Below are 24,596 nucleotides of genomic sequence, written 5' to 3' on the forward strand. Positions count from 1 at the left end.
ACCTTCTGTGTCTCCTCCTGCTGCTGACAGCCACTGTGGTCAAAATGGGATCCACCCCCAAAGTAGGTCACTGAGGGGACTGGGGCTGAGGAAGAAGGCACGTTTCTGGGCTCCAAGGACTCCAAGCCTGGCCACTCCATGACCACGCCCTGTGCCCCAAAGGCACACATACATTGCTTTGGATGAACTGGAATCTGGGGCAGGTAAATTTCGATCTGGGGGAGATAGCTCAGCGCCAGGAGCCACGCTGGGGTTTGTCATTTGTACAAATTGGTCCGGTCTCATACAAACACTGCTCGGGACTGTTCAGGGCTTCTGTACCCCACAGGACAGTCTAAGCCTTTTCTTGGCATTCAAGGCTGTTTGCAGACGTCCCTCAGTCTTGCCACCTGTCACTCTCATCACTCATGCACCTCAGCCCTGCAGGCCGCAGCCCTTGCCATTCCACAAACAGGTCGTGCTGCTGAGACTAGGACGGTGGCCTGGCTCTCTGTCTTTGCCTTTCCACAGGCGAGGCTCTCTGCCTAGAGGGTCTTCCCTCCCCCAAGATCCTTCTGGATCTTCTCAAGCCGGGCTGGGCACAACTCTGAACTCCCAGGGTTGCTGGCAAAAAACCTACATGGACAATGGGTAGCTTAGTGGTTAAAAATGCAGGCTTTGAACTGAGGCATGGGTTCAGTCCTGGCTTCGCCACTCACCAGCTGGGAGACGTCGGGCCGGCCTCTCTGAGCCTCGGTTTGCTTCTCTGAACACAGAAAGAATGACACGACCGACTCCATGCTGGGGAATCAGAAGGATGTCATGCACTTGAAGCATTGCGCTCAGTGTCTATGGCCTCTGCGTTCAGAAAGCATCGGGTGTTCCTCTGCTGGCCCCGCCCCCAGGTTTAAACCCCGAGTTGCTGGCAGTCTCCTTGCTGGGTGCTGGGATAGAGCAGTGACTGGGATCGTGTGGCCCCTGCTCCCACAGAGACACTGGAGAGCCACATGTTCACCAACTCATTTCCATTGTGACTACAGTAATTAGGTACATCACAGCCCGACCTCCTAACCCCCCAAACCCTCACCTTGACCTTGAAGCTCCTGGGGCAGGAACCAAATCTGATTTATCTGCATAACCTCAGCTCCTCAGTCATGGTGTGGATGCCCCGCAAATATTTCAGTTGAAAGGATTTCCATAGCAAACAGGGCACTGAGTATGTGAGAGCAACTCTGTGGTACATTTTACACGAATGAGATCATTTCATTATATCAATGTCTCCTTGTAGTGGGTACTATTATCATCACCCTCATTTTACAGACGGGGAAACCAAGGCACAGAAAAATTGAGCAAACTATCCAGAGTTATACAGCCAGTGAGGGGCGATGTCAGGATTTGAACCCAGGCAGCCTAGCTCCAGAATCCACTGGCTACTTGCTTCTTGTGAGTTGATGCCATTTTCCAGGGTGTCCAGAAAGGGCCTGGTCCCCTGACCCAGCTCAGGAAGCTGGACCAGGGGGCCCAGAGCCGGCCTGAAGACCTCACCCATCTCTACCACCCCCTGTTCTCTGGGGGGTGGGGGGTGGGTCCTCCGCTCTCCACTCCCCAGGTGGGCCATGAGGAAAACAAGGCTTCAGCTGCAGCTTTGATGTCCTCTGCCAAGCTGGCACTTGGAGGCCTGGGGGGCCTCAGGGGATCCCAGCCCGGCAGCTGGGCCGGCCTCAGGGCCAGGGTTTCCGTAAACACCCCCAGTGAGCCAGCCCCATGTGGCCAGTCCGTGGGCTGCTGCTGGCCTCGAAGGCCGAGGTTTGGCTGACCCTGTGAGGCTTCCTGTAGCACAACCACTTCCAGCCCCTCTGCCTGGCTGGGCTTCCAGTAATGAAGTGTTTTCTGTGGGGCAGGCTGGATGGGGCACTGGGGGCCTCTCTGTCCCACGCGCTGCATTGGGCTCCTGGAAGCTGGTCTGGGTGCCCCTTGCTGCAGCCCAGACGGCCCATCTGGTGTCTGAGGGTGAAATCTCCTCTACGGAGGCAGGTCTTGGGTTCCTGAGAGTGGGGGCTATGCCCAGAGGGAGGGTGTGGCTGGTCCTTTTGGAAGGGCTGCGGGGTGAGAGAAACTGCCAGGCAGCTTGGAGACGGAAGGGCAAGTCTCAGCTGTGGCTACGGCCTCCTCGCCGCCCGGAACAAGCAGCTGCAAGGGGCTGTGGGGCAGGGGGCAGAGACTGAGGGGGCACGAGTCACAAGGAGCGTGCCATCTCCTGAATGCCGCTAAGCCCAGCCCTTTAATTCTCATGACAGCTCTGCTTGGAAACTGAGGCCCAGAGAGGTGAAGTGACTCACCCAAGGTCACGCAGTGAGTGACAGAGCCAGGACGTGATCGGGTCTCTCTCTGCCCCCTGAATCGCTTCTATCTTATTGTCTGAATCCCAGACAGTAGGAGCTGGGAGATGCTTCCAGGCCATCTTTTAAGAGGAAGTAAATCACAGTGGTCAGGCTTTGGGGACTGCTGGTGGGTGGGAGAGGGCCCGGAGCCCTGGGAGAGGGCCCCCTCCCTCTGCTTCATCCCAAACCATCTTCCCTGGGCTGGTTTTAAAAATGTTAGTTTTGTGTGGGAGTTTGTTCTGAACAGGGGTCTGCTGTCTTCAGAAGGGGGTTCTGGGGCAACTAGGAGTCAGGAGTGGGGCTCCCCTCCCCCTACCTGGGGACCCTGGGGCCCAAACTGACGCCTGGCTGGTGACTCACTCCTTTCTTAGCACATCCTCCTGTCCCATGACTGAGAGCCCTGTGGGGGCGGCCCCCAACCAGGGTCCCCCTAACAAATGCCCTCCCCACCCCCAACACACATAGGGACTGGGAACAATTAACTCATGGCTCAGGCCAGGCCAGATGTTCACGTGGGTATTGGGTTTGCTAACCACATGCGACTCAAGGGCTCCCTCAGAGCTGGAAGTCTCCCAAGAGGCCACAGAGGGCCACCTTGTCATGTCACAGCAGGGGAACTAAGGCCCAGAGAGGGCAGGTGACTGCCCTACGGCCACTTAGGGGTAGAGAGGAGGAAGGAGGCTGGCATCCTGATGCCTGATCCAGAGCTTTTCTGCATCTCCAGACAGTCCCTGGATTTCCCAAGGCAATCCCTCTTCCCAGCCCCAGCCACAAACGTCCCCCGCCAACTGACACAGGGCCCTCCATGACCATGACCCACAAACTGACCCCGAACTGACACAGGGCCCTCCATGACCAGGCCTCTCCAGCTGCATTTCGGCCTGCCCCTCACTTAGCCCTCCAGGATTTATCCAGGCTCAGCCACTCACAGCTCCTGCTCTCGTGCTACTCCCAGGCCTTGTTCTCTCCCAGCCTCTATTTTAATGGACTTTTTGCCTGGACAACTCCTACTCTTGCCTCAAGACTCGGCTCAGATGTCACCTCCTCCAGTAAGACTTCCAAAGCCACCTCTCCCACCTCCCAGACTGGGCTGGGTCCTCTTCTCTCATTGCCTTCCCAGTTACTGTGCTTTAATCACCTCTGCTTGTCTCTCTCTTCCCCTATAATCTGTGAGCTCACTGGACAGAGACCTTATTTAAACATTTTTTTAATGATTATTTATTTTTGAGAGACAGAGTGTGAGCGGGGGAGGGGCAGAGAGAGAGAGAAAGAGAAAGACACAGAATCTGAAGAGGTTCCGGGCTCTGTGCTGACAGCACAGAGCCCGACGTGGGGCTAGAAGTCACAAGCCGTGAGATCATAACCTGAGCCGAAGTCGGAGGCTTAGCCGACTGAGCCACCCAGGCACCCCTTAATTAAAGTTTTCCTTTTAAGTTTATTTATTTTGACAAAGAACAGAGAACATGAGTGGGGGAGGGGCAGAGAGCAAGAGGGAGAGAGAGAATCCCAAAGCAGGCTTTGCCTGCTGTCAGCACACAGCCTAATGTGGGGCTCAAACTCACAAACCGTGAGATCACGATCTGAGCCGAAGTCAAGAGCTGACGCTTCACTGACTGAGCCACCCAGGCGCCCCTTGAGACCTTATTTTAATTCTTTATGTACTCATAGGGCATGGCCCACTACATTCAGTGCTTGTTGAATGAATGCATGGGTGGATGGATATACAGATGGATGGATGAATGGATGGATATACAGATGAACAGCTGGACTGAAGGACAAATGGATGGATGGATTAGGTATGGATATGAACATGTAATGCCACCTGTAGAGACTCAGTGAGAGGTAAGTCCCTGGAGACCGAATGTCCTGAAGGATGGAGGGGCTCTTTGATGGGGAGGGAATAACCTATTATCTGCGTCCTCCAAGAGATGTCCAGCAAAGAGCAAATCCACCTGTCCTGGCACCCAGTCCCTCGTGAACAACAACTGGTTCCAACTCAACGTGGTCTCCTGAACTCTGACTAGTCAGACATCAGTGAGTCTACAGGAACCACCTCTGCCTCCTGACATTCTAGAATTCTATACTCCTGAGGTCCCTCCCTCCATGCTTCCCTCTGGATCAGACCTGACACTCATGCTTCCAGACACAGAAACAGATTCCTAGAGCCAAGAGGCCCTAGAAAATATGCGGTTTGCCCCAGTCCCATTTAACAAATGAGGAAACTAAGGCCAAGCAAGGGCAAGGAATTTTTCCAAGAATGTCTAGCCATAGAGCTGGCATTAGAGCTTGGGTCCCCCAATTCACTCATGCTTGCAACAAATATGTAAGCAGCACCTAACATGTGCCAGGTTCAGTGCCTTCTCCCTGGCAGACTAAGTCTGTAAATAAACCCTCATGCCAATTTCCAAAGCCCTTTCCATGTCCCATCATGACTTCCTCCCAGCTCCCCAGCAGGCTTATCAATGCTTCACCAACTGCACCCTTGGCACAGCCCCGGGTGCCAACCCCCTCACCCAGCAAGTGAGGACCAGTTCACTGCCAGGCCTCCCAGTTCACACTGCTGCATGAGGCCGTGTGCAGAGGCGGTCACGTGCGTGGGCTGAGAGCTCCGCATTCCAGCCCCTTTGGACCCTGTGTGTCCCTCCCTGCACACAGGACCTTGCCAGCTCAGACTGAAGCCAAGTGTTAAACTGTTCAAGCCCCACAGCTGTCCTAAGGGGTGGGAGAAGGAGCTCATCATGCCACCTGGGATCTCAGGCCAGGAGCACACCTCTGAACTCCGGCCCAGACTGGGGAGTGTGTGGAAGGAGAGGCCGGGAGAGGTGCCTGGGGGCTGGGTATTTGCGGACCAGCTGAACTGGCAGGAGGCAGAAATTCCATTGGCACACAAATCACCTGTGCGTCTCATTAAAATGCAGGTTGATTCTGGGCGGGGCTTGGGATTCCTCCTTTCAAACAAGCACCGGGGCGCTGCTGACCTCGGAGCACACACGTGGGGAGGGAAGGGCCAGACAATCAGGCCCAAGATGGAGAAGACCTACCTGACTCCATCGGACTCTTCGTGAGCAAAGATAAACCTTCGTTGGGTCAAGCCGCTGAGCTCTGGGGATTTGTGACCTCAGCATAGCCTAATGTCCCCGAGTGACACATTAGGATAGGGGACTGTCCTATGTAGTCAGGCCACCAATATTTGCTGAGTTGCTGTCATAAACTCATTTTGAGCCCCAGGGGCCTCCCTCTTCAAGAGGCGCTCACTCTCCGGTGACGCAGTGCAAGGCGGGCACCTGACAGGGAGAGTCCCTTAAAGTTTGCTCCCTTGGGGCATCTAGGAGCACCCCTTAGTGCACCCTAATCCCAGCACTGAGAGTCATGGGGGAGCCGGGATTTGAAGCCAGGACCTTTTGACTTACGAGGCTATGTTTCCTTCCGGTAACACAAAGGGGAGACAGGCTCATTCTGGGATCTTATCTAGCGGGGTGGCTACAGCAGCAGCCAAGAGACTCATGGGTTCCCCGGACTGTCCCATCCCTCCAGCACCAAACTCAGCGGTTTGGAGCCCAGCCCACTCGCACCCGGTCAGCAAAGTGGCAGCTCCCGCCGCGGGCTTTCAACACTCTGAACTGCGCGTGGAAGGCTGGTCTCTGACACTTTCATCACCAAATGCCCCGATGCCAGCCTGCGTGCTTCCAGAACTGGCCAGGCCCCAGGGCCTCCCCTCCCTGTCCACATGCTGCCATCCTCAGTGATTAGAACAAGTTCCAAGCAAACAGCCACACTCTCAGAGGGGCCCGCCGGCGAGGGGTGGGTGGCAGGATTTCCACTCATCTCTTGTCGCCTACCCGGCTGGCGCTGGCCCATGCCTTCTCCACTCCCCCAGGACCCCACTGCGGCCTCACCTCCCCACTGCCTGTGGAGGCTCCGCCTCCGATGCTGCAGCTCCTCCCCACACGCAAATCCTCCCGTCTTCCTTCTTGCCTCAGGGAGAGAAGTGGTTCCACGCCGCTCCTCCCAGGAAAAACTAATCAATGCTGATAGAGGTCAGAATAGCGAGTACTTGGAAGGGGCATGAGGAACCTTCTGGAAATGTATCTTGCTCTGGGTGGTGGTTACATGGGCGGGCACACATGCAAAGAGTTGTCGAGATGTACACTTCACACTAGCACGTTGCCCCTCGATCTAAAAAACATATGCCACAGAGAGCTCTAGGAGCCGTAGCCAAAATAAATAACACAAACCACAACGGAAGGTTCTGGAGTCAGACGGACCAGTAACTGAAAACCTGGCTCTAGTGTCTAGCTGTGTAACCTTAGAGAAGTTACTTATCCTCTCTGAACCTCACCTTTCTTACTGAGGCATACATTGTGAGGATTAGAAACACTACTTTTTATAAAAAAAAAAAAAAATACTTAGCACCCAGCTGGCTCCCTCTGAGGGCCCTTTTCTTTCATTGTTGTTAGAACCAGTGGTCTCAGCAAAGACAGGGCATGGGAGTGGTCTTCCCTGGGTGCAGGCAGTAAGAGGGGCACATCGTCTGAGAGAATTTAAAGGTAAAATTGATGAGGGGCACCTGGGTGGCTCAGGTGGTTGTGTTCAACTCGTGATTTCGGCTCAGATCCCGATCTCATGGTTCATGAGATCAAGCCCCAAATCGGACTCTGTGCTGACAGGGCAGAGCCTGCCTGGGATTCTCTCTCTTCCTCTCTCTGCCCCTCCCCACACTTGGGTGCTCTCTCTCTCTCAAAATAAATAAAATAAACATTAGAAAAAGATAAAATTGATGAGAAGTCAGTATATAAATATAAATCACATCAATCATAAATTCATGATAAAGTACTTTGTCCTGAAAATATCTTTTTTTTTGGTCCAAGTTCTAAACAATCGATGCCGTAGCTGTTGAACTTTAATAATGCGTATGTAAGCTTCGAATTAGCACATTTCAATTTCTTATCCTTTAAAAAACCTACGTGGAAGTGAACTTGGAGAAGTCTAGGAAGACAGTTGCCCAGTGCACATGAGCCCAGGAGCACATGTTCACCGAGAGCAGAAGTGCCTGACAGTTTGGAATCTTGCGCAGCACCTGTCTCTAACCCTGGGGGGTGACAGTTCTGCACCCTGACAGTAGATGAAAGGCATCAGTGGATGCTGAGTGACAGTGAAGACGGAGATAGAGGTCTTTCAATTCTCTCATTCTATGTGACTCCTTGGAATTTGGGTCTGTGCTAAAAATTTAAAACGGTGAGGGGTGCCTGGGTTGTTCAGTCGGTTAAGCATCTGACTTCAGCTCATGTCATGATCTCAGGGTCCATGAGTTTGAGCCCTGCGCTGGGCTCTGTGCTGACAGCTCAGAGCCTGGAGCCTGCTTCAGGTTCTGTCTCCCTCTCTCTCTACTCCTCCCCTGCCTACATTCTGTCTGTCTGTCGCTCTCTCTCTCTCTCAAAAGTAAATAAACATTAAAACTGTGACACAGTGTGAGCTGTGGAGGGTGGTGTTTTTGTTCGGTAAGTGCAAACCTTAGGTCATACATGAAAAGTATTTGTTTCATTTTATGATTATTATGGAAAATAATTCTGTCATGCAAAGGAGGGGGTGCTCAGCAAGGATCCGCTCCGTGTGTAGAGTCCCCTGGGCATGCCTCTGACTGAAATAGAAGCATTTATAAACAAAGACCGCATCCCCTTCCCTGCAGGCCAAGGGACCCCCTGCCCTCGCCCTCCAGCCAGAACCCACAGAGACCAGCTGGGGTCGTGCATTTCAACCTTTATCTCCCCTCCCCATCGCCTCCTTCCCCAGGACCGCAGCTGGGAGGGCGTTTCCCCCTAGGAAATCCACTCAGTCTGACCCCTATATCAGCTCACTCTTCTCCCTCACCAACCGCCCATTCTGGAACCCAGCACCTTCACTTCAAGTTTTGGGGTACTGGTGGAGATTATGGGGGCCAAAGCCCTCCCCAGCCCCCCCTTGACACCACCGGTGATTATCTTTGCCAAATGCCACAACCCAAGCACTTGCCCACGTCCGGCAGCCCCGGTGGCTGGATTTTTGGAGATGCCCCCAGACACCGGCGGTATGAATTTGGTGTCCTGCTCCCCATGTAGAACACCCCTCCCCACCTCCGCCAGCTCCGGCCACACCTTTGGCTCCCAGAGTAGGCATGTTATCACGCTCACTCCTGCTGTGTTTGCCTCTGCCTGCAACATTCTCCTCACACCTCCTTTTCCTGTGGTTCTCTGTGAAGGCGCCTCCCCCAGGCAGCCACCCCTTCCCTTCCGTCTGAACAAGGACCCCTCCTCAGTATGCCCAGAAATTCCACCTGTGTTCCCTCTGTCGTCACCCACTCAGGGCCTTGTCCCAAGGTCACTCTTGTGTCTCCAGCTCCTACAGAGGGGGCCTCAGAGATGGCTGAATTAAACGAAATGGATTTGGTTCTTTTAGATCATCTGACAGGGGCCCGGCAAGCACCGGCACACAATAGGTCCAGCCTGCACGGGCTCACCCACTGTGGGCCACCTCCCGGAGCCCGGGGAAGCAGGCATTGGGGAGGCCCCTTGTTGCCAAAAGCAAACAGGCCGCCCAGGGAAGTTTTGCTCTGGGTCACACCCGCCTCTGGATGGCCGCCAATCTTCCTGCCAGAAACCACAGGCCCAGCTGAAACTGCCCAGAGTCCGGGCCACGGGGCTTCGGAGGATTTGGGTCAGCGCGGCAAAGGGGGTATCTGCTGAGCTCTTTCTGGATCCACAGCCCCCAGGGGGGCGGGCAGGGGTCGGGCCAGGGCTCATCAGCAAGAGCAGCTGCCCAGGAAGGTCCCCTTCCCTTCCTGGGCTGGGAGGAGCCAGAGAGGCCCCTGCCAGCCTGTCACAGGCTCCTGGCACTGGCATTGGCTCTGGCTTTCACACACGGGCGTGCGCACGCACGCACACACACACACACACACGCTCACACTGGTAGGCACCTTCTTGGTGGCCTCGCCGTCTCATCCTCAGGTAAATGGGCTCATCAGTGGGAGCATGAGGATGGGGAGAGGAGCAGGAATGCAGAGACCAGCGTGCGTGTGCAACTGTGTGTGCGTGTGCATCTGTGTGTGTGTGTGTGTGTGTGTGTGTGTGAGCCTGTGTGCCTGGCAGTGACCTCACAGCTGCCGGAACATAAAGACTTACAGGTCCTGCCTCCCAGGCTGAAAGCCGGCTCCGTGGGGGACACAGTGACATGAGAGTCACACTACAGACCCACCTTCTGGCCTTCTCCCTCCTCTGCCTCCTCTCAAAGGTAAGGGGGCCCTGGGCCCCAAAACATCCTGCTGACTTCCTTGGTGTGTTGGGGAGGTGTGAAATCACTGCCAAGGACCCCCTAAAAGAATTCCTGCAGGTCTTCTATGTTGGGCACAGCCGGGCTTCCCTCCCTGGCGCCCAGAGAGTTGCCCCTGGCCAGCTCTGCTGTGTGATCTCAGGCAAGTCCCTTCTCCTCTCCGAGCCTCAGCTGCTTCCTTGGATAAATGGGCATAATGATCATGAGGCTTTTGTGAAGATCATTTATGGTAATTCATCAAAAGTACTCAGCGCAGCACCTGGAACGTGGCAGGTGTTCAGAAGCAGAGGGTCGTGACTATTAGCAGTCCCCAGAGCCCTACAAAGCTGAAGTGGGCGTCCTCATTACAAATAAGGAGATGCCACATATACCCTGCTTTGCCTGATTGTGAGCCAGGGTTTGAAAGGATGTTGGTGTCTAACTGATCGGAAAAGTTCATGCTGCAAGGGCATTAATGCCGTTGGCAGTGAGTGACCTAGTGACCTGCAGACCTGGCTGAAAGGGGACAGGGAGACACCTTGTGGAATGATGATCTTCTCTTATGGGACATTTTTTCAGAAGGTCTGTGAAACATCTACCTTGCGTAACATATCCAACAACCTCGTAAGGATTTATTATCCCCTGTTTTTAGTCAAGCAGGACTCAGAGAGGGCAAGCAACTTGACTAACATCACACAGCAAAGAAACATCGGAGCAATAGAGGAAGTGGAGCCCAGGATAGGCTTGAGTGTGTGGAGGGTGGGGAAGGGGCGCTTCTACTTGTGCCTCTCCTGCCTGGGCCTCTCCCCTACCTGGACCGAGGCCACAGCTGCTGATCCCTGTGATTCCCTCAGCAAATGCTGAGTTCCCGACGCCTTGGAGATTGGCCCCACCGCGAGCCATGATCTCACTGGGCTTTCATGCTCCGCTGAGGAGCACAGCAGAAGTTTTGCTCTCCTGGGTCCTGAGCAGCGGTGGGGCAAGGCCCAGAACTCTGCCAGCGTCCCAGTCCCACTGTTTGTTCTCCCGAAGGCGCCCGGCAGAACATCATGCTTAGGTGGGTGGCTTGGGGGCTCGGGGTTCGGGGCCCAGGCTTATATAAAAGACCAAAATGAAGCCATTCTGGGCTCACTGTCCTCACCTCCATTCTTCCTGGTCCCAGGGAGCCAGGCAGCATCCTGCACAGGACTCAGGGACCTGGTCATCACCAACACGGAAAGCTACAACCATCCTCAGAACGAGAATCCCGAGCCTTCCAGAGGGCTGTGGGCTCCTGGGCTCAGGCCTGTGAACAGGGGCAGGTGGCAGAGAACTGGAAACAGAGTCACGGTGATCGAGAGCTGGCCGTGACCTTTTATCCCTGTCACAATTTCAAGATAGGTGGTCTCTACCCTGTTTTACTGAGAAGGAAACAGCTCCCTCCCCGACAAAGCGGTTCAGCGGCGTGGTGTTGAAAGTTACACAGCCGGGGCGCCTGGGTGGCGCAGTCGGTTAAGCGTCCGACTTCAGCCAGGTCACGATCTCGCGGTCCGTGAGTTCGAGCCCCGCGTCAGGCTCTGGGCTGATGGCTCGGAGCCTGGAGCCTGTTTCCGATTCTGTGTCTCCCTCTCTCTGCCCCTCCCCCGTTCATGTTCTGTCTGTCTCTCTCTGTCCCAAAAATAAATAAAAACCGTTGGGAAAAAAAAAAAAATTTAAAAAAAAAAAAAAAAAAAAAAAAAAGAAAGTTACACAGCCAGTCAGTGGTAGAACTTGGATTTCAACTCTTCCTAGAATCTTCTGTGTCCGGGGCTCTTCCCCCTTGGTGACCGCAGCAAGGGTCTGGAAAAACCGTGTGTGCAGGGGGTGGTTTGGAAGGGCATGGAGATAGAGGGAGACCAGAGAGGGCCTACCTCCCCTTGGTGTGCTCCCTTGACCTGTCACTGACCGTCCTGAACAAATGGGTAAACTGAGGCAGAGGCTAAGCTGGCAAACAGCTCCCCAAGGTAGGTGTGATAATTACGACCTGGGCCTTGGATTCACGTGAACCCAGATTCCGGTCCTGGCTCTGCCTCTTACTGGTGACGTGGCCACACTGTTTTGAGCTTCTACAGTGGGCACAGTGCTGACACCTCACCTCGCAGGGCTAAATCAGATGACACATTACGGCTGCCCGTGGTAACTGTTAGCCATAATCACTGATATTATTAGCGGCCCTTCCTGCGTATCAGGACCTGCACATCTGGCCCTGGCCACGCTTGCTCATGGAGAGCCAAAGTGGGAATGCGGGTGCAAGCCAGACGGTCTGTGGCCTGGCACCCTGGCTTTCGGGTGGGAGGGACCCGAGAGCCAGTTCTGGTCAGAGTCCCCACTTCCCACTCACCGAGGGAGCCCGCCCTCTGGTTTGAAAGGGAACCCCAGAGTCCGGCTGATTGCTCGCTGGGTCAATTCCATGAGAATAATTTCTAGGTTTCTCAAAAGGCAGAGTCAGACTCATAAAGCGGGGCCCCAGATACTGCAACAGACTTCCGGGTGACGCTGCTCCTGCTGCTGGTCCAGACCACGCTTTGAGGAGCGAGCCTAGGCCATCTTCTCTAGAATCTCTTTGGTATCACCCAGTCTCCTGCTTGGAATTCCTGCAGAGGCGGGAACTCTCTTCCCTGTGAGGCTCCACGCTTGAACCTGTTACCAGTGCTGTCCTAGCCTGGAACCTGGGAGTACCTCCTGGTCTGTGACACCCCCTCCCACCCAAGGCTGGTTGGCCAGTTTGGGGCGGCCCCTGGTGGCCAGGGTGTGAGCTGCAGGCCACTGAAGGCAGGTTTGCAGGACTGGAGGGTGGTAGGGTTGGGGCAAAGTGGGGATTAGGGCAAAGAGGTCATTGCCTGCTTTGGGGCCACACCAAAGATAGGAGGTTATTAGTTCGATCTCTGTAAACTGTAAGTCTTCCATTCTCCAGGTGAAACCCTCTGGTCCTCCAAGGATCCTACTGAACTAAAGATTGGTCCCTCACGGAGGGGGCCACTGGGAACATCTTGAGTTACGCCTGCCTCTTGGTCCCCACCTCCAAATGGACGTATGGGGAGACCATGGCATCCGGTTTCTGGTTTGGTTGTTTCTCTGTCCTGAGTGGGAAGAAACAGCCAGGACACTTGGGTTGATACCCACCTGGGGGGCGGGTCCCTGGCTCAGGCTTTTCCCTACTATAGCATCCTTAAGGAGGAAGCAGGCTCCCAGCTCTGTGGCTAACACACTGTGACTTTTGGCAAGACCCTTGTTCTCTCTGGAGCTGAGGGTCCCCATGTCTCCGTGGCCAGGGGCTGGGGGTTAGAACTGGAGCAGAGGTGCCAAAATCCTAGCTGTGCATCAGAAGCCCCTGGCAGCCTGGTACAAATACAGATCCCGGGGCCCTGCCTCTGGAGGTTCTATTTGGTAAGTCCCAGGGGAGGTCTGGGGTTCAGTATTTTCACAGTTTCCTGGCTGATTTAATAAGTATCCAGAAATATATTCTGGATTATTCCAACAATCAAAAACATCTATGACACTGTTTGATTTATTCAGCTGTCGAGATAAAGATTTGCAATCTATGTGCTAGAAAACATATAGTGCCCTGTTATTTTATTTTTTATTAAAAAATTTTTTTAATGTTTATTTATTTTTAACAGAGAGAGAGAGAGAGAGACAGAGACAGAGCATGAGCAGGGGAGGGGCAGAGAGAGAGGGGGACACAGAATCTGAAGCAGGCTCCAGGCTCTGAGCTGTCAGCACAGAGCCAGACACGGTGCTCGAACTCATGAACCGCGAGATCATGACCTGAGCCGAAGTCGGACTCTCAACCGACTGAGCCACCCAGGCACCCCAGTGCCCTGTCATTTTAATCCTTTGTTTTGTGGCATTTGCCTTACTATAGTGTCTAAAGGGCAGGGCCTCAGCCCTTCCTTGTCATTCCCAACAGTGATCATTATTTGCTAAATGCACTGAGCACCTACCCCATGCCTGGCTGCCTGCTCAGGGTTTAACATGCATCACTTTATGTACTCTTCAAAACAATCCTCTGAGCTAAACACTGCTATTGCCCCCTTTTTACAGATAGGGAAACTGAGACTAAGAGAGCTTAAGTAACTTGCCCAAGGTCACTCAACTAATAAGAGGCAGAGTCGGGACTGGAGTTCTAGTCCAAAGTTCTAGCTCATGACCACAATGCCAACTGTCTCTTAGGGAGGAGTGTCACGAGGTTCAAGGCCAGGTCTGTGTGACCCTGGGGCCAAAGTGTGGATCTCTCACTGCCCCCCTTGAACGGCCATGGCTGAGTGACGTCTCTGTCTCTGCAGGTATGTGCCCAGCTGTGCCCAACACCATGTGTCTGCCCCTGGCCGCCACCCCGATGCCCACCGGGGGCGCCCCTGGTGCTGGACGGCTGCAACTGTTGCCGGGTATGTGCACGGCGGCTGGGGGAGCCCTGCGACCATCTCCACGTCTGCGACCCCAGCCAGGGCCTGATCTGCCAGCCCAGGGCGGGCCCTGGTGGCCGAGGGGCCGTGTGCCTCTGTAAGCAGGTTTGCGGGACTGACGGTGGATGTATTTGGGAGGGTCAAGGCTGAGGGGACCTGAGTCAAAGAGAAGCTCTTCTCTCTCTGCCTCCTTACATCAGGTGCACCATCCATTCCAGCCAAACCCGGTGACCCGTGGTTCCCTGGGCCCTCCCTCTGCCCGCCCCCCACCTTGTCTTTGATCCAACCATGCCCTCCACCTGAGCAGCCTCCCCCCATTCCTACCTGTCCAAATCACAACCCACTGTCAAAGGTGAGCTCAAACACTCCTCCCCTGGAAGTCCTCCCAGATTATTCAAACCAGATGTTACTATCCTTTCTTGGGACCTTCACACCTTTTTGGGAAAATAAAAGCATTGCTGCTTATTTAGGGCATAATACGTCTCAGGCAGTGTGCTGAAACTTGCCACATAATCCTCACAACGATCCTATGTGGCAAGTACTTTCAGACCCACTTTATAGATGAGCAAACTGAGCCTTAGTAACAGTAATGGGCATGATTACTCTTACACAGCTTGGGACCAGATCACGCAGATTCTAAAGCAACGTTTTGTTCTGTCTTCCTCCTGGATTGGGAGCCTTGGGCTATCGTTTGAGTCCTGAGTCTGCCATTTACTAGTGACCTTGAGCATGTTATATCTCTCAGCATTTTAGGCCTTGGTGCCTTCTGGCACTTTAGATCGGGGTTTCTCAACTTTACTCTTTGGGGCCAGATAATTGTTGTAATTCTTTGTAGGGGGGCTGTCCTACACACGGTAGGACTTTTAGCAGCATCCCTGGTCTCTACTCACTGGATGCAGTAGCATGACTCAGGTCATGACAATCTGTCTCAGACATTGCCACGTGTCCCCTGGGGGAGCAAAATCATCTCTATTTGAGGACCACTGCCTTAGAGAAACAGCAAAATGTGACAGTGTTCTCTTTTTTCTTTTTTAAATGAGTCTTGTAGAGCAATCTACCTCTTTCATCTATTTGCATGTGTCATTTTAAGAAAATAAGAACAAGAGAGGGGCTCATGAATCATTGACAATGAATCCGCGTATAGAAAAAAACAAGGCTTAAAGACTAATAACAACAAGACTAATAGACATAAGGTTATCAACACTAAATCCTCGTTAAATGTTTTTTTATGATCAGGGGAGTATAATCATGAGAAAGTAGTGATTTGTTTTATAAACTCATAGATGATTGCTAAAGGGAAAAATGAGAGAAGTAACATTTAGCTCACCAGGCCATTGTTTTAATTAGCCAGGACACATGTAAAGCACACGGCAAAGCTTTATTTGTTGAACACTTGCATGGCACTTACCATGTGCGAGGCACTAAGGGTTTCACAAATATTATCTCATTTAATCTCACAACACCGTGGGGCGCCTGAGTGGCTCAGTCGGTTAAGCGGCCTACTTCGGCTCAGGTCATGATCTCGCGGTCCGTGAGTTCGAGCCCCACATCAGGCTCTGTGCTGACAGCTCGGAGCCTGGAGCCTGTTTCAGATTCTGTGTCTCCCTCTCTCTTTGACCCTCCCCCGTTCATGCTCTGTCTCTCTCTGTCTCAAAAATAAATAAACGTTAAAAAAAATTTAAAAAAACAAAAACAAAAACAACCTTATGAGGTTGGGCCTGATGTCATTCGCACTTTATAAATGGAAAAAAACAAAAAGAGGCACAGAGAGGTTAGGCAGCTTGCCCAGGGTCACACAGCTCATAAGGAGCTGGGCTGGGATTTGAACTCAGGGAGCTGGCTCCACGATCCTCCTTTCCATCACTCTTCTGCCTGACACTCAGCATATGATTAGTACACATTGGCTGTTATTGCCACTAAGTTTATTAAAGGGCTTTTCCTAGCCCATCTTGATTCAGACTTCAAACAACTGGAGGTCAAAAATGTATTTAGTCTTTGCTTCTTCCTACAACTCCCAGTGCTGGTCAGGCAACATAGTGGGTGTTCATGAACCAAATCTGGAGGCTGGTGAACCCCACAGATGAGCCAGAGCCAGCTAAGACCTCACGGAGGCTGGGTCTAGGTCTTAGCTCTGGAGGGAATGTGCTGCCCCAAAACTCTCCTGTCAGTTCCTGTTGGACAGACCTCTGACAGCCGACTCCTCTCTGTGTGCGTGTCCATCGTAAACCTCTGATCCCTCATACCCCAAGCGTGCAGCCTCCGCACTCAGCTGAGGGCATCCCCACCCTTCCTGTGGCTTGATTCAAACTTTACAGTCATTCTTGACCTCTCTCATTTTTGCACATCCCACATACTTCCCACAAGCAAAGTCTTCAAGATATTTCTAGAACCTTCCGTTCCCAGTCCAGCCCCTGCTACCAGCCTGGTCTGAGCCCCATCATCACGTGATGGATGTTGCAGTGGCTGCATAACTGTCTCCCTGCTTCTATCCTTGCCTTTCGCCTGTTTCCAACACAGCAGCCACAGGGCCCTTTCAATACATACATCAGACCACATCCATCCTCGGCCTCAAGGCCTCCAAGAGCTTCCTACCACCTCCAAATACAAGCCAAAGTCCTCCTGGTGGCTACAGGGCCCCACAGGGTCCTGCTACTTTCTCTCTGACCCCATTGAACCCCCTCTCTCCCTCCCACTCTCTGCCTCAGCCACACTGGCCTATTTTGTTCCTTAAATATCCCAGGGAGGCTCCTACCTCAGGGCCTTTGCACTGGCTGCTTGTCTACCAGCATTCTTTCCCCCAGATACATGCATGGCAAGTTCCTACACCTCCTTCCCATCTTTACTCAAATATCACCCTCTTAGTGAGGCCTTCCGCGATCACCATTTTCAACACCCCTCTCTTAAAACCCTTCCCTCCATTATTTTTCTGGCTCTAATCACCGTCTGACATCATAAACTCTATTTGCTTATCGTGCTTATTTCTGCTAGGGCGAAAGCTCCAATGAGGGCAGGATGTTCGCCTGTTTTAGTCATTGCTATACCACAAGTACCCAGAACAGTGCCTGGTGCATAGTAGGTACCCAATAAATAAGCATTGAATGAATGAATGAATGAATGATAGTAAGAGTTCTAGAGAAGCTAGCAGGAAGAGGCACAGGAACAGGCATTTATTGAGCATGTCCTGTGAACAAGCCCCTTACACACATGATTTCACTTTACCCTTAATGAGGTAGGTCCTATTATTAAACTTATTTTGCAGATGAAGGAAGTGGGGGTCAGAGAGGCTAAATCACCTGCCTATGGTCACACAGTGTGCAAGTGGCTAAAGGTAAACAAACAAACAAACAAACAAACAAAAAACAAATACCCTGTCGTTCCCTCTCCTGTAAGGGACTCTCAGAGGGAAAGAAGGATGTAGAAATCACCAGATAACAAGACTGGGCTCTGAAGTTTCTTTTTTTAATTTTTTAATGTTTGCTTGTTGTTTGTTTGTTTATTTATTTAGAGAGAAAGAGCATGAGAGGGGTGGGGGGATGGAAGGGGGGAAGGGCAGAGAGCAAGGGGGAGAGAATCCCAAGCAGGCTCCATGGTGGGCTCCATCTCACAAACCATGAGATCATGATCTGAGCCCAAATCAAGAGTCGGCTGTTTAACTGACTGAGCCACCCAGGAGCCCCTGGGCTCTAAAGTTATTTGAGGGAGGTTGCTGGACAAGAACGTATTGGAAGGGCCCGGAAGAGGCAACTATATGTGTATGTCGGGGGTGGGGATCCGAGGATGAGTAAGTTTGGAGGTACCTCGTGTGTTTGGGACCACGCACAAGGGTGCACGCAGACCCCAGCGTAGGGAGTGACTGCCCAGGGACCATTGCTCCCACTCCCAACCAGCCTGAGCTGTAGGACCCAGGAGGGGTGCCAGGAAACCTTGCTAAAATTATCACCACTCCAGTTGACTTTCCTAAACAATCCCTCTGTTTACCAGTCATCCCAGTGACCAGGAGGCCCCAGGGCTGTGACATCAGGAGTCTGGTGGGAGACCCAGGCTCGGCCAGGCTTAGGGTGCAGATTAAGGCACAGCTGCCCCCTACAGTTTCCAGGAAACCAGCAGCCACATGATCCAGGCCAGAAGGCCAGGGATTTGGAGCCAAAGGGCTGCGGCCTGGAAGGAGTGGGGAGACTGCTAGTGCCCGCCTGTGCCTCTCAGAGGAACAGGCATCACCCGCTCCCACTCACCTGCTATGTTCCAGACTCGGGGCGAAATCCTTTAAGTACACTGGCTCCTTCAATCCTTGGCGGCCCTGTGAGTGGGTATCGTGGCTCAGTTTCCACAGCTAGCAAGTGGGAACAGGGACTGCCCTCCACATCTGTGTGGTTCCCAAATTCCTGCATGTGTATAGGCTTGCTAGAGGTTTCTCTCTGAAATCCTGGGAAAATCTGCCTTCCAGCAAATCTGTCCCCAGAACCTCCTGACGCCTCCTAGCTCTCTGCACTTCGCAGGCAGCTCACACGCACCTCTCCACGGCTCTTCACTCTGTCTTGGAGACAGTGATATCTGTCCCTTGCCTGGGCATCAATCCCTCATGGCAAGGACTGTGTCTTAGTCCTGCCTAGGAGCCCAGTGGATGGCACACAGGAGGGGCACACTACATATCTCTGGAATTTATAAGAAGTCGGAACTCTTTTATCAGTGTCTCTCACATGCTGGGCCTTGCACCAGGCATTGCAAAGGGCATTTCCCCAGGGTCTGTGTGTCCCATCCATGCTCTGAGCCGGCCTGGGGGATGGGGGTGTGCCGGCAGGAGCACTCCCAGCCCCAGCCCTCAAGCAGTGCTTTTCCAGTGGAGGAAGTGGGGATAGCGTCCATATCTTGAGGGCTCTGTTCAAAGAGTGTTTCTTGAACACCTACTATATGCCTAGCACTGTGCCAGATGTTTTGTACATATTATCTCGTGTAACTGGAGGTACCGAGCTGTTCTTATCAATGCTATTGTTAAGGGGACTCAGAGAAGTTAAGTAACTTATCCAAAGTCACACAGCCAGCAAGTTAAGCCCTGGCCTAATAGGGACAACTACCACACAGCAGATGTACAATGAAATTTGGTTGCAGAAACCCTCATTGTGTACGTATGTTATATATTATTAATATATAGTACTTATATTCATAGTAACAACAGAGCAGCTAGGATCTATCGAAGATCTCTTTTATGTTGGATTCATTACATATATCATTTCATTTTGTCTATACCACAACCCTGTGAAATAAGTATCATTATAACCCACTTTGCAGGTGAGGAAACTGAGGCAAGAAGTGAAGTCGCTTGGCCAAGGTCCAGAGCTAATAAAGCAGAGTGGGGCTCCGACCAGGAAAGCGTCTCCCCATCCCTTGTGTCAGGATGCAGTGTGCCACGCTGTGTTCCTGCTGGCTCCAGGGCAGGCTGGCAGTGGGGACGGGGTGCATACGATGGGCTGGAGCCCTTTGGCCCAGTGTCCTGACCCTGTAAGGGCACCGCTCCCCAGCAGGATCTGGGCCAGCTCTGCAGAGAGACCACGTGGAGGATGTGGCTGGCACAGGCTTGCCCAGGGAAAAGTTGGGAGTCACGGATGGGGGTGTGGTTTCTCCTCTGCAGGGGGAGAGGATGACGGGAGCTGTGAGGTGAACGGCCGCGTGTACCGAGATGGGGAGACCTTCCAGCCCCACTGCAGGGTTCGCTGCCACTGTGAGGATGGTGGCTTCACCTGTGTGCCACTGTGCAGTGAGGACGTCCGGCTGCCCACCTGGGACTGCCCGTATCCCAGGAGGGTTGAGGTCCCGGGCAAGTGCTGCCCTGAGTGGGTGTGCGACCAGGGAGGGGGGCTGGGGGTCCAGCCCCTCCCAGCCCAAGGTGAGTGCAGGGTTGGCCCAGGCCAGGGGCTGGGCCACCTGGGGGCGGGCGAGGGCGGGGCTTCTCAGGAGCCAGGACACTGGACTGGTCAAAGCCAGGGGCAGGGCCACCGGGGAGGGGGGCGGGGCGAGGGCGGGGCTTCTCGGGAGCCAGGAGGCTGGACAGGTCACAGCCCAGGTTTCCCTGACAGGACCTGGGAGGGGGTGCGGGCTGAGAAGACTAGGTGAGCAGAGTGGGGAGTCACAAGACCTCTTTGAAACTGGCAAAACGAGAAGTAATATAATTTTAAGTCATAAATAATGAAAAATGAAAATTAGTGGCAGAGTGGAGAAGGGAAAGGAGGGCTAGGATCCTTGAGCCAAAGGCTCACATTTCATAGCGGAAGTACTGCTACGACATACTACTATTATAATTCTAATATACTAATACGCATTATAATATATTTATATAATTTAAATATTATATACTATTATTAATATGTAATTATTTGGATGTACCCAAAGAGGAACTCAAAACTGAATCAGGCAAGGTGGTTGCCTCTGGGATGTGACTTAGGGGCCGAGGTGGAGGAAAGACAGTTACCTCATGCTATAAACTCTTTAGTTTTAGAGATTTGGTTCTTGCTACATCACTGAGTTATTATGATTATCATATGAATGTGATTTTTCTAGAGAAAGGCAGCTGGAAAGAAGGCATGGGTCCATGGGTGATGGACCATATTGGGAGTAGGGCATGGTGGGTTCAGCATGGAGTCTGCCCGGGGTTCTAAGCCTGGCTTCACTACTTCTAGCGGTGGGACTCTGAGAAAGTTGCTTAACTTCTCCGGGCCTCAGTGCCTCCAACTGTTCCAAAATGAGAATAAGGGCATCCACCTCGCAGAGTTGTTGTGAGACTGGGTGAGTAAACACAAGGAAAGTAGTCACGGCAGTGCCTGGAACATAGCGCTCCGTCCGTGGTGGCTGTAGTTATCCCCATGACGGAACGGGACACATCCGCTTCAATGCACAGCAGGATGCCAGCGAGTTCATCTTATGTGTAAAAAGCAGGAGAGGGCACTGTCTATGCAATTTGGCCTCCGGTGTGTGAGTACATGTGCGTGTACATACAGACCGCACACAAGTCATGTCACGCGGGGTTTCTCAACTTTGGCCCTAGTGACACGTGGGGCCGGGTAATCCTCTGTCGCGTGGGAGCTCATAGGATGCTTAGCAGCATCCCGGCTAGACTCCAGTACCCCCACTCCCAGTGTGACCACCAAAAGGTCTCTGGACATTGCCAAATGTCCCGGGGGGGGGGGGGGAGCAAAATCACCCCCAGTTGAGAACCAGTTGGTTAAAAAGGACCAGAAGAAAGGACACCAAAACATCAGAGCAGAATCGGGTGTGAGAGAAGGAAAACCTAGACGGTGGTGAACCCCCCGTCTTGTTCCGGGCACAGCCTCAGAACCTCTAGCATCTTTGCGGCCGGGTCACGGTACCGCTACCCACACAACCTCCTTCCTGTAAGAGGCCGTGGGGGGAGGGGTGCAGAAATGAGAAACGTGCCACTTCCTGGGGGACCGTCCCGGCCGGCACCATCCTAGCTGCCTAGTAACCCACACATAAGAGGTGCTTACAAGTAGGAGTACTGTGCTAAGCACCTCCCCTCCATTATTTTATTCAGCCCTAATAATCGACCAGTAGAAAATTTACATGGGAAGAGACTGAGGTCCAGAGAGGTTAAGCAACGCGACCAAGAGGGCACCGCTAGCAGTTGGGTTGACTTAGCCGCCAAGCCCTGACCTCGCAGTGCTGACCTCTTTTTCTTCCCCCCTCCCAGGACCCCAGTTTTCTGGCCTTGTCGCTCCCCCACCCCCTGGCATCCCCTGCCCAGAATGGAGCACGGCCTGGGGCCCCTGCTCAACCACCTGCGGGCTGGGCGTGGCCACTCGGGTGTCCAACCAGAACCGCCTCTGCCGACTGGAGACCCAGCACCACCTGTGCCTGACTAGGCCCTGTCCACCTGCCAGGGGCCGAAGCCCACGGAACAGTGCCTTTTAGAGCAGAGCTGGGAAGGGGGGTTCGGTGCCCACCCTAATCCAGCAGGCAGCCCCGTGCCTGGGCCCTCCCCACACCCTTGACTGGGGCAACGCCATGCAGGCCCTGGAGGACAAGAATGTTCACAAGCCGTCTGGTCCATCTGGATCCTGAGATAGAGCTGGGTTGCGTGCCCCAGTCTCCCTTCCTCTACCTCACAGCCTAGGGGGCTGGCCAAGGTTTCCAGGGTCTTCTGGTCCATTATCAGCCTCCACACAGCCTTTATCAAACACACACATGGGCAAGCTTTCCAGCAGATAAGGCAACCGGCCGTCCCTTAATCATTAGGCCAAGGCAGGTGCTGGGCTGGACTGGCTATTTTCCCGGGGGTGTGGTAAAGAGGGGCGCACAGATATTCTGAATCTCTTGCTCCCTTTCCTGGAGTTGACATAAAAACGTCCCAGGTACATGCCTAGGCAAGAGCTTGTAGGTCAAGCTTATGCTGTCTGAGAAAGCGCTCCCCATCCAAGGGTAGCATGCAGAGGCTGCATCCTTTGTGAAAATCACAAGGTGAAATCACACTGTCTTGAAGAAAGTCAGAAAACAGGCCTGAAAGGGATCCGTTAAAACCAACTCGTGTTAATAAAAATGAACCTTTCGCGCACACCTGCAACGTGCCAGGCACTGAGCTAAACGCTTTATATAGAGGTTGGTGCTTCGCAACATTTAAGACCAGAGAAAATCAGGGGGAAAATGAAGGCTTGCCCCCAGCGACTGGGGAACACAGCCTGAAATAAACCCACCCAAGTGTGCAATTGTTTGAAGTCTCATGTTTTATTGTTTTTTTTTTTTAAACCTACATATAAATTTTCTTTCCTCCTCTGTGATCTACATCTGTGTGTTTAAAAAGGAAAACTGTGTTCTCATCACACTCCAGTCAGGAAATTAGAAAACACTGAGTATTTAAACAGGGATTTCTTTTCATTAAGCTAATTTTATTGAGGCATGGCTTACACACAGTGAAACACACAGGTCTTAACGTATGGTTTACCGAGTCTTTACAAATGTATACGCCTGTGTAATCAATACCACCATCAAGGTACAAAACATTTCCATCTTCTCAGGAAGTTTCCTACGGCGCCTTCCCCGTCATCCCCTCCACCCCTGAAGGCAACCAAGGTTCTGAGTCCCAGCACCTTAGATGACGGATAGCTAGCTGCCTATTCTTAACATAAAGAGCATCACACAGGAGGTATTGTTTTGTGAATGGCTTCTTTCACTTGGCACCAGCTGTTGGGATGCAGGGTTTGAGGGAGAGCAGAGCCCAGAAGCCGCGATCAACCAGCAGAAGGTGGAATCACAGCAGGGCCGGCTGCGGGGAGCAGGAGCCCCCAAGGACACGCAGCCTTGCAGACCTAGCAAAAAGCCGATGGAGATGGGGAGGCAGACCTGGCTTCTGCTTCTCCTACCCCCGGTTTCCATTAGTGCCTTCCATTGGTCACGTCACCCCCTCCCCCGGAAGGTGAGAGGCAAGGGAGCCTGGGAGTCTAGGGCCCTGAGATACTCTGCAGAGGAGGCGAAGGGCGGCCCCAGCTCACAGAAGGCACATGACCTGCCCCTGGGGACAGCTGCCTCCAGCACTTTACTCAGGTAACACCTCCTCCAAAAACCCCAGACAGAGAATCACAGGCAGCGTCTGGGCCACTTATTCCTCACAAAACTCTAGTTCACAGATGAGAAAGCTGCTTGGACGCCCAGTTTACCTGACTCAAGGCTGAGTTGATGCTCTCTTACAGGATGAGAGTTTCAGTAGGTCAGGCTCCACAGGGGTAAACTCTGAACACATTGCCGGGGAAAATTCGGAGAATATCCCTAGAAACAGTCAGTGCGAGGATGAGGACAACAGACCTGTGTCCAATGATTCCTGCATGTGGGGCCCTTGCTTCCGGGCACTTTACCCACAATTGCATGTTGCCCTTGGGACATCCCTTAAAGGAAAGCGCTATCGATATTCCCATTTTAGAGATGGGTAAACTGAGACCCAGAGTAACGGGTTGTCCTAGGATTGTGGTGCTGGGCCCTGGGCCATCTGGCTACAAGGCCTGTGACCTCACTATCAAGCAGCTGTGAACAGAGCTGCACAGAGTGGGCTTGGCCATCCGGCCCAACCCAGCTCTGCTGTTTCCTGCTGTGGTCTTAGGCGGGTACCTAACTTCTTTGTGCCTCAGGGTCCTTTTCTCTAAAGTGGGCTGAACAGCAGCGCCTACACAGAGGGTTGTTGAGTATTCTGAGACCGAAATAACAATTTTAATTTTTTTTTAACGTTTATTTATTTTTGAGACAGAGACAGACAGAGCATGAATGGGGGAGGGTGAGAGAGAGGGAGACACAGAATCTGAAACAGGCTCCAGGCTCTGAGCGGTCAGCACAGACCCCGACGCGGGGCTTGAACTCACGGACCGCGAGATCACGACCTGAGCCGAAGTCGGACGCTTAACCGACTGAGCCACCCAGGCGCCCCTGAAATAACAATTTTAGCTATCATCCTCTTGACTTGACCTTTTAGTGCTTTAGTTTTTTCATCTGTAAAATGGGCATAAAGAGCAGTACCCACCCTAAAGGATCACTGTGTTGA

The 24,596-nt window shown here is 52.9% G+C and overlaps 1 protein-coding gene across 2 annotated transcripts; it reads left to right on the forward strand.

Moving 5' to 3' along the window:
* The first annotated feature begins 8,986 nt into the window (after positions 1–8,986).
* Positions 8,987–22,776, forward strand: CCN5 (cellular communication network factor 5). Of its 2 annotated transcripts, none has more exons than XM_058685737.1 (5): positions 8,987–9,340; positions 9,509–9,623; positions 13,946–14,162; positions 19,692–19,946; positions 21,765–22,776. In XM_058685737.1, exons 2-5 carry the CDS (start codon positions 9,564–9,566, stop codon positions 21,983–21,985), a joined length of 753 nt encoding a protein of 250 aa, XP_058541720.1. In that variant the 5' UTR covers positions 8,987–9,340; positions 9,509–9,563; the 3' UTR covers positions 21,986–22,776. The 2 variants fall into 2 exon arrangements, with proteins under 2 accessions (XP_058541720.1, XP_058541719.1); XM_058685736.1 differs by having other exon boundaries at positions 9,531–9,623.
* Positions 22,777–24,596: the final 1,820 nt, after the last annotated feature.

The sequence above is a fragment of the Neofelis nebulosa genome, chromosome 9, assembly GCF_028018385.1.
Source record: "Neofelis nebulosa isolate mNeoNeb1 chromosome 9, mNeoNeb1.pri, whole genome shotgun sequence".
Classification (NCBI taxonomy): Eukaryota; Metazoa; Chordata; class Mammalia; order Carnivora; family Felidae; genus Neofelis; species Neofelis nebulosa.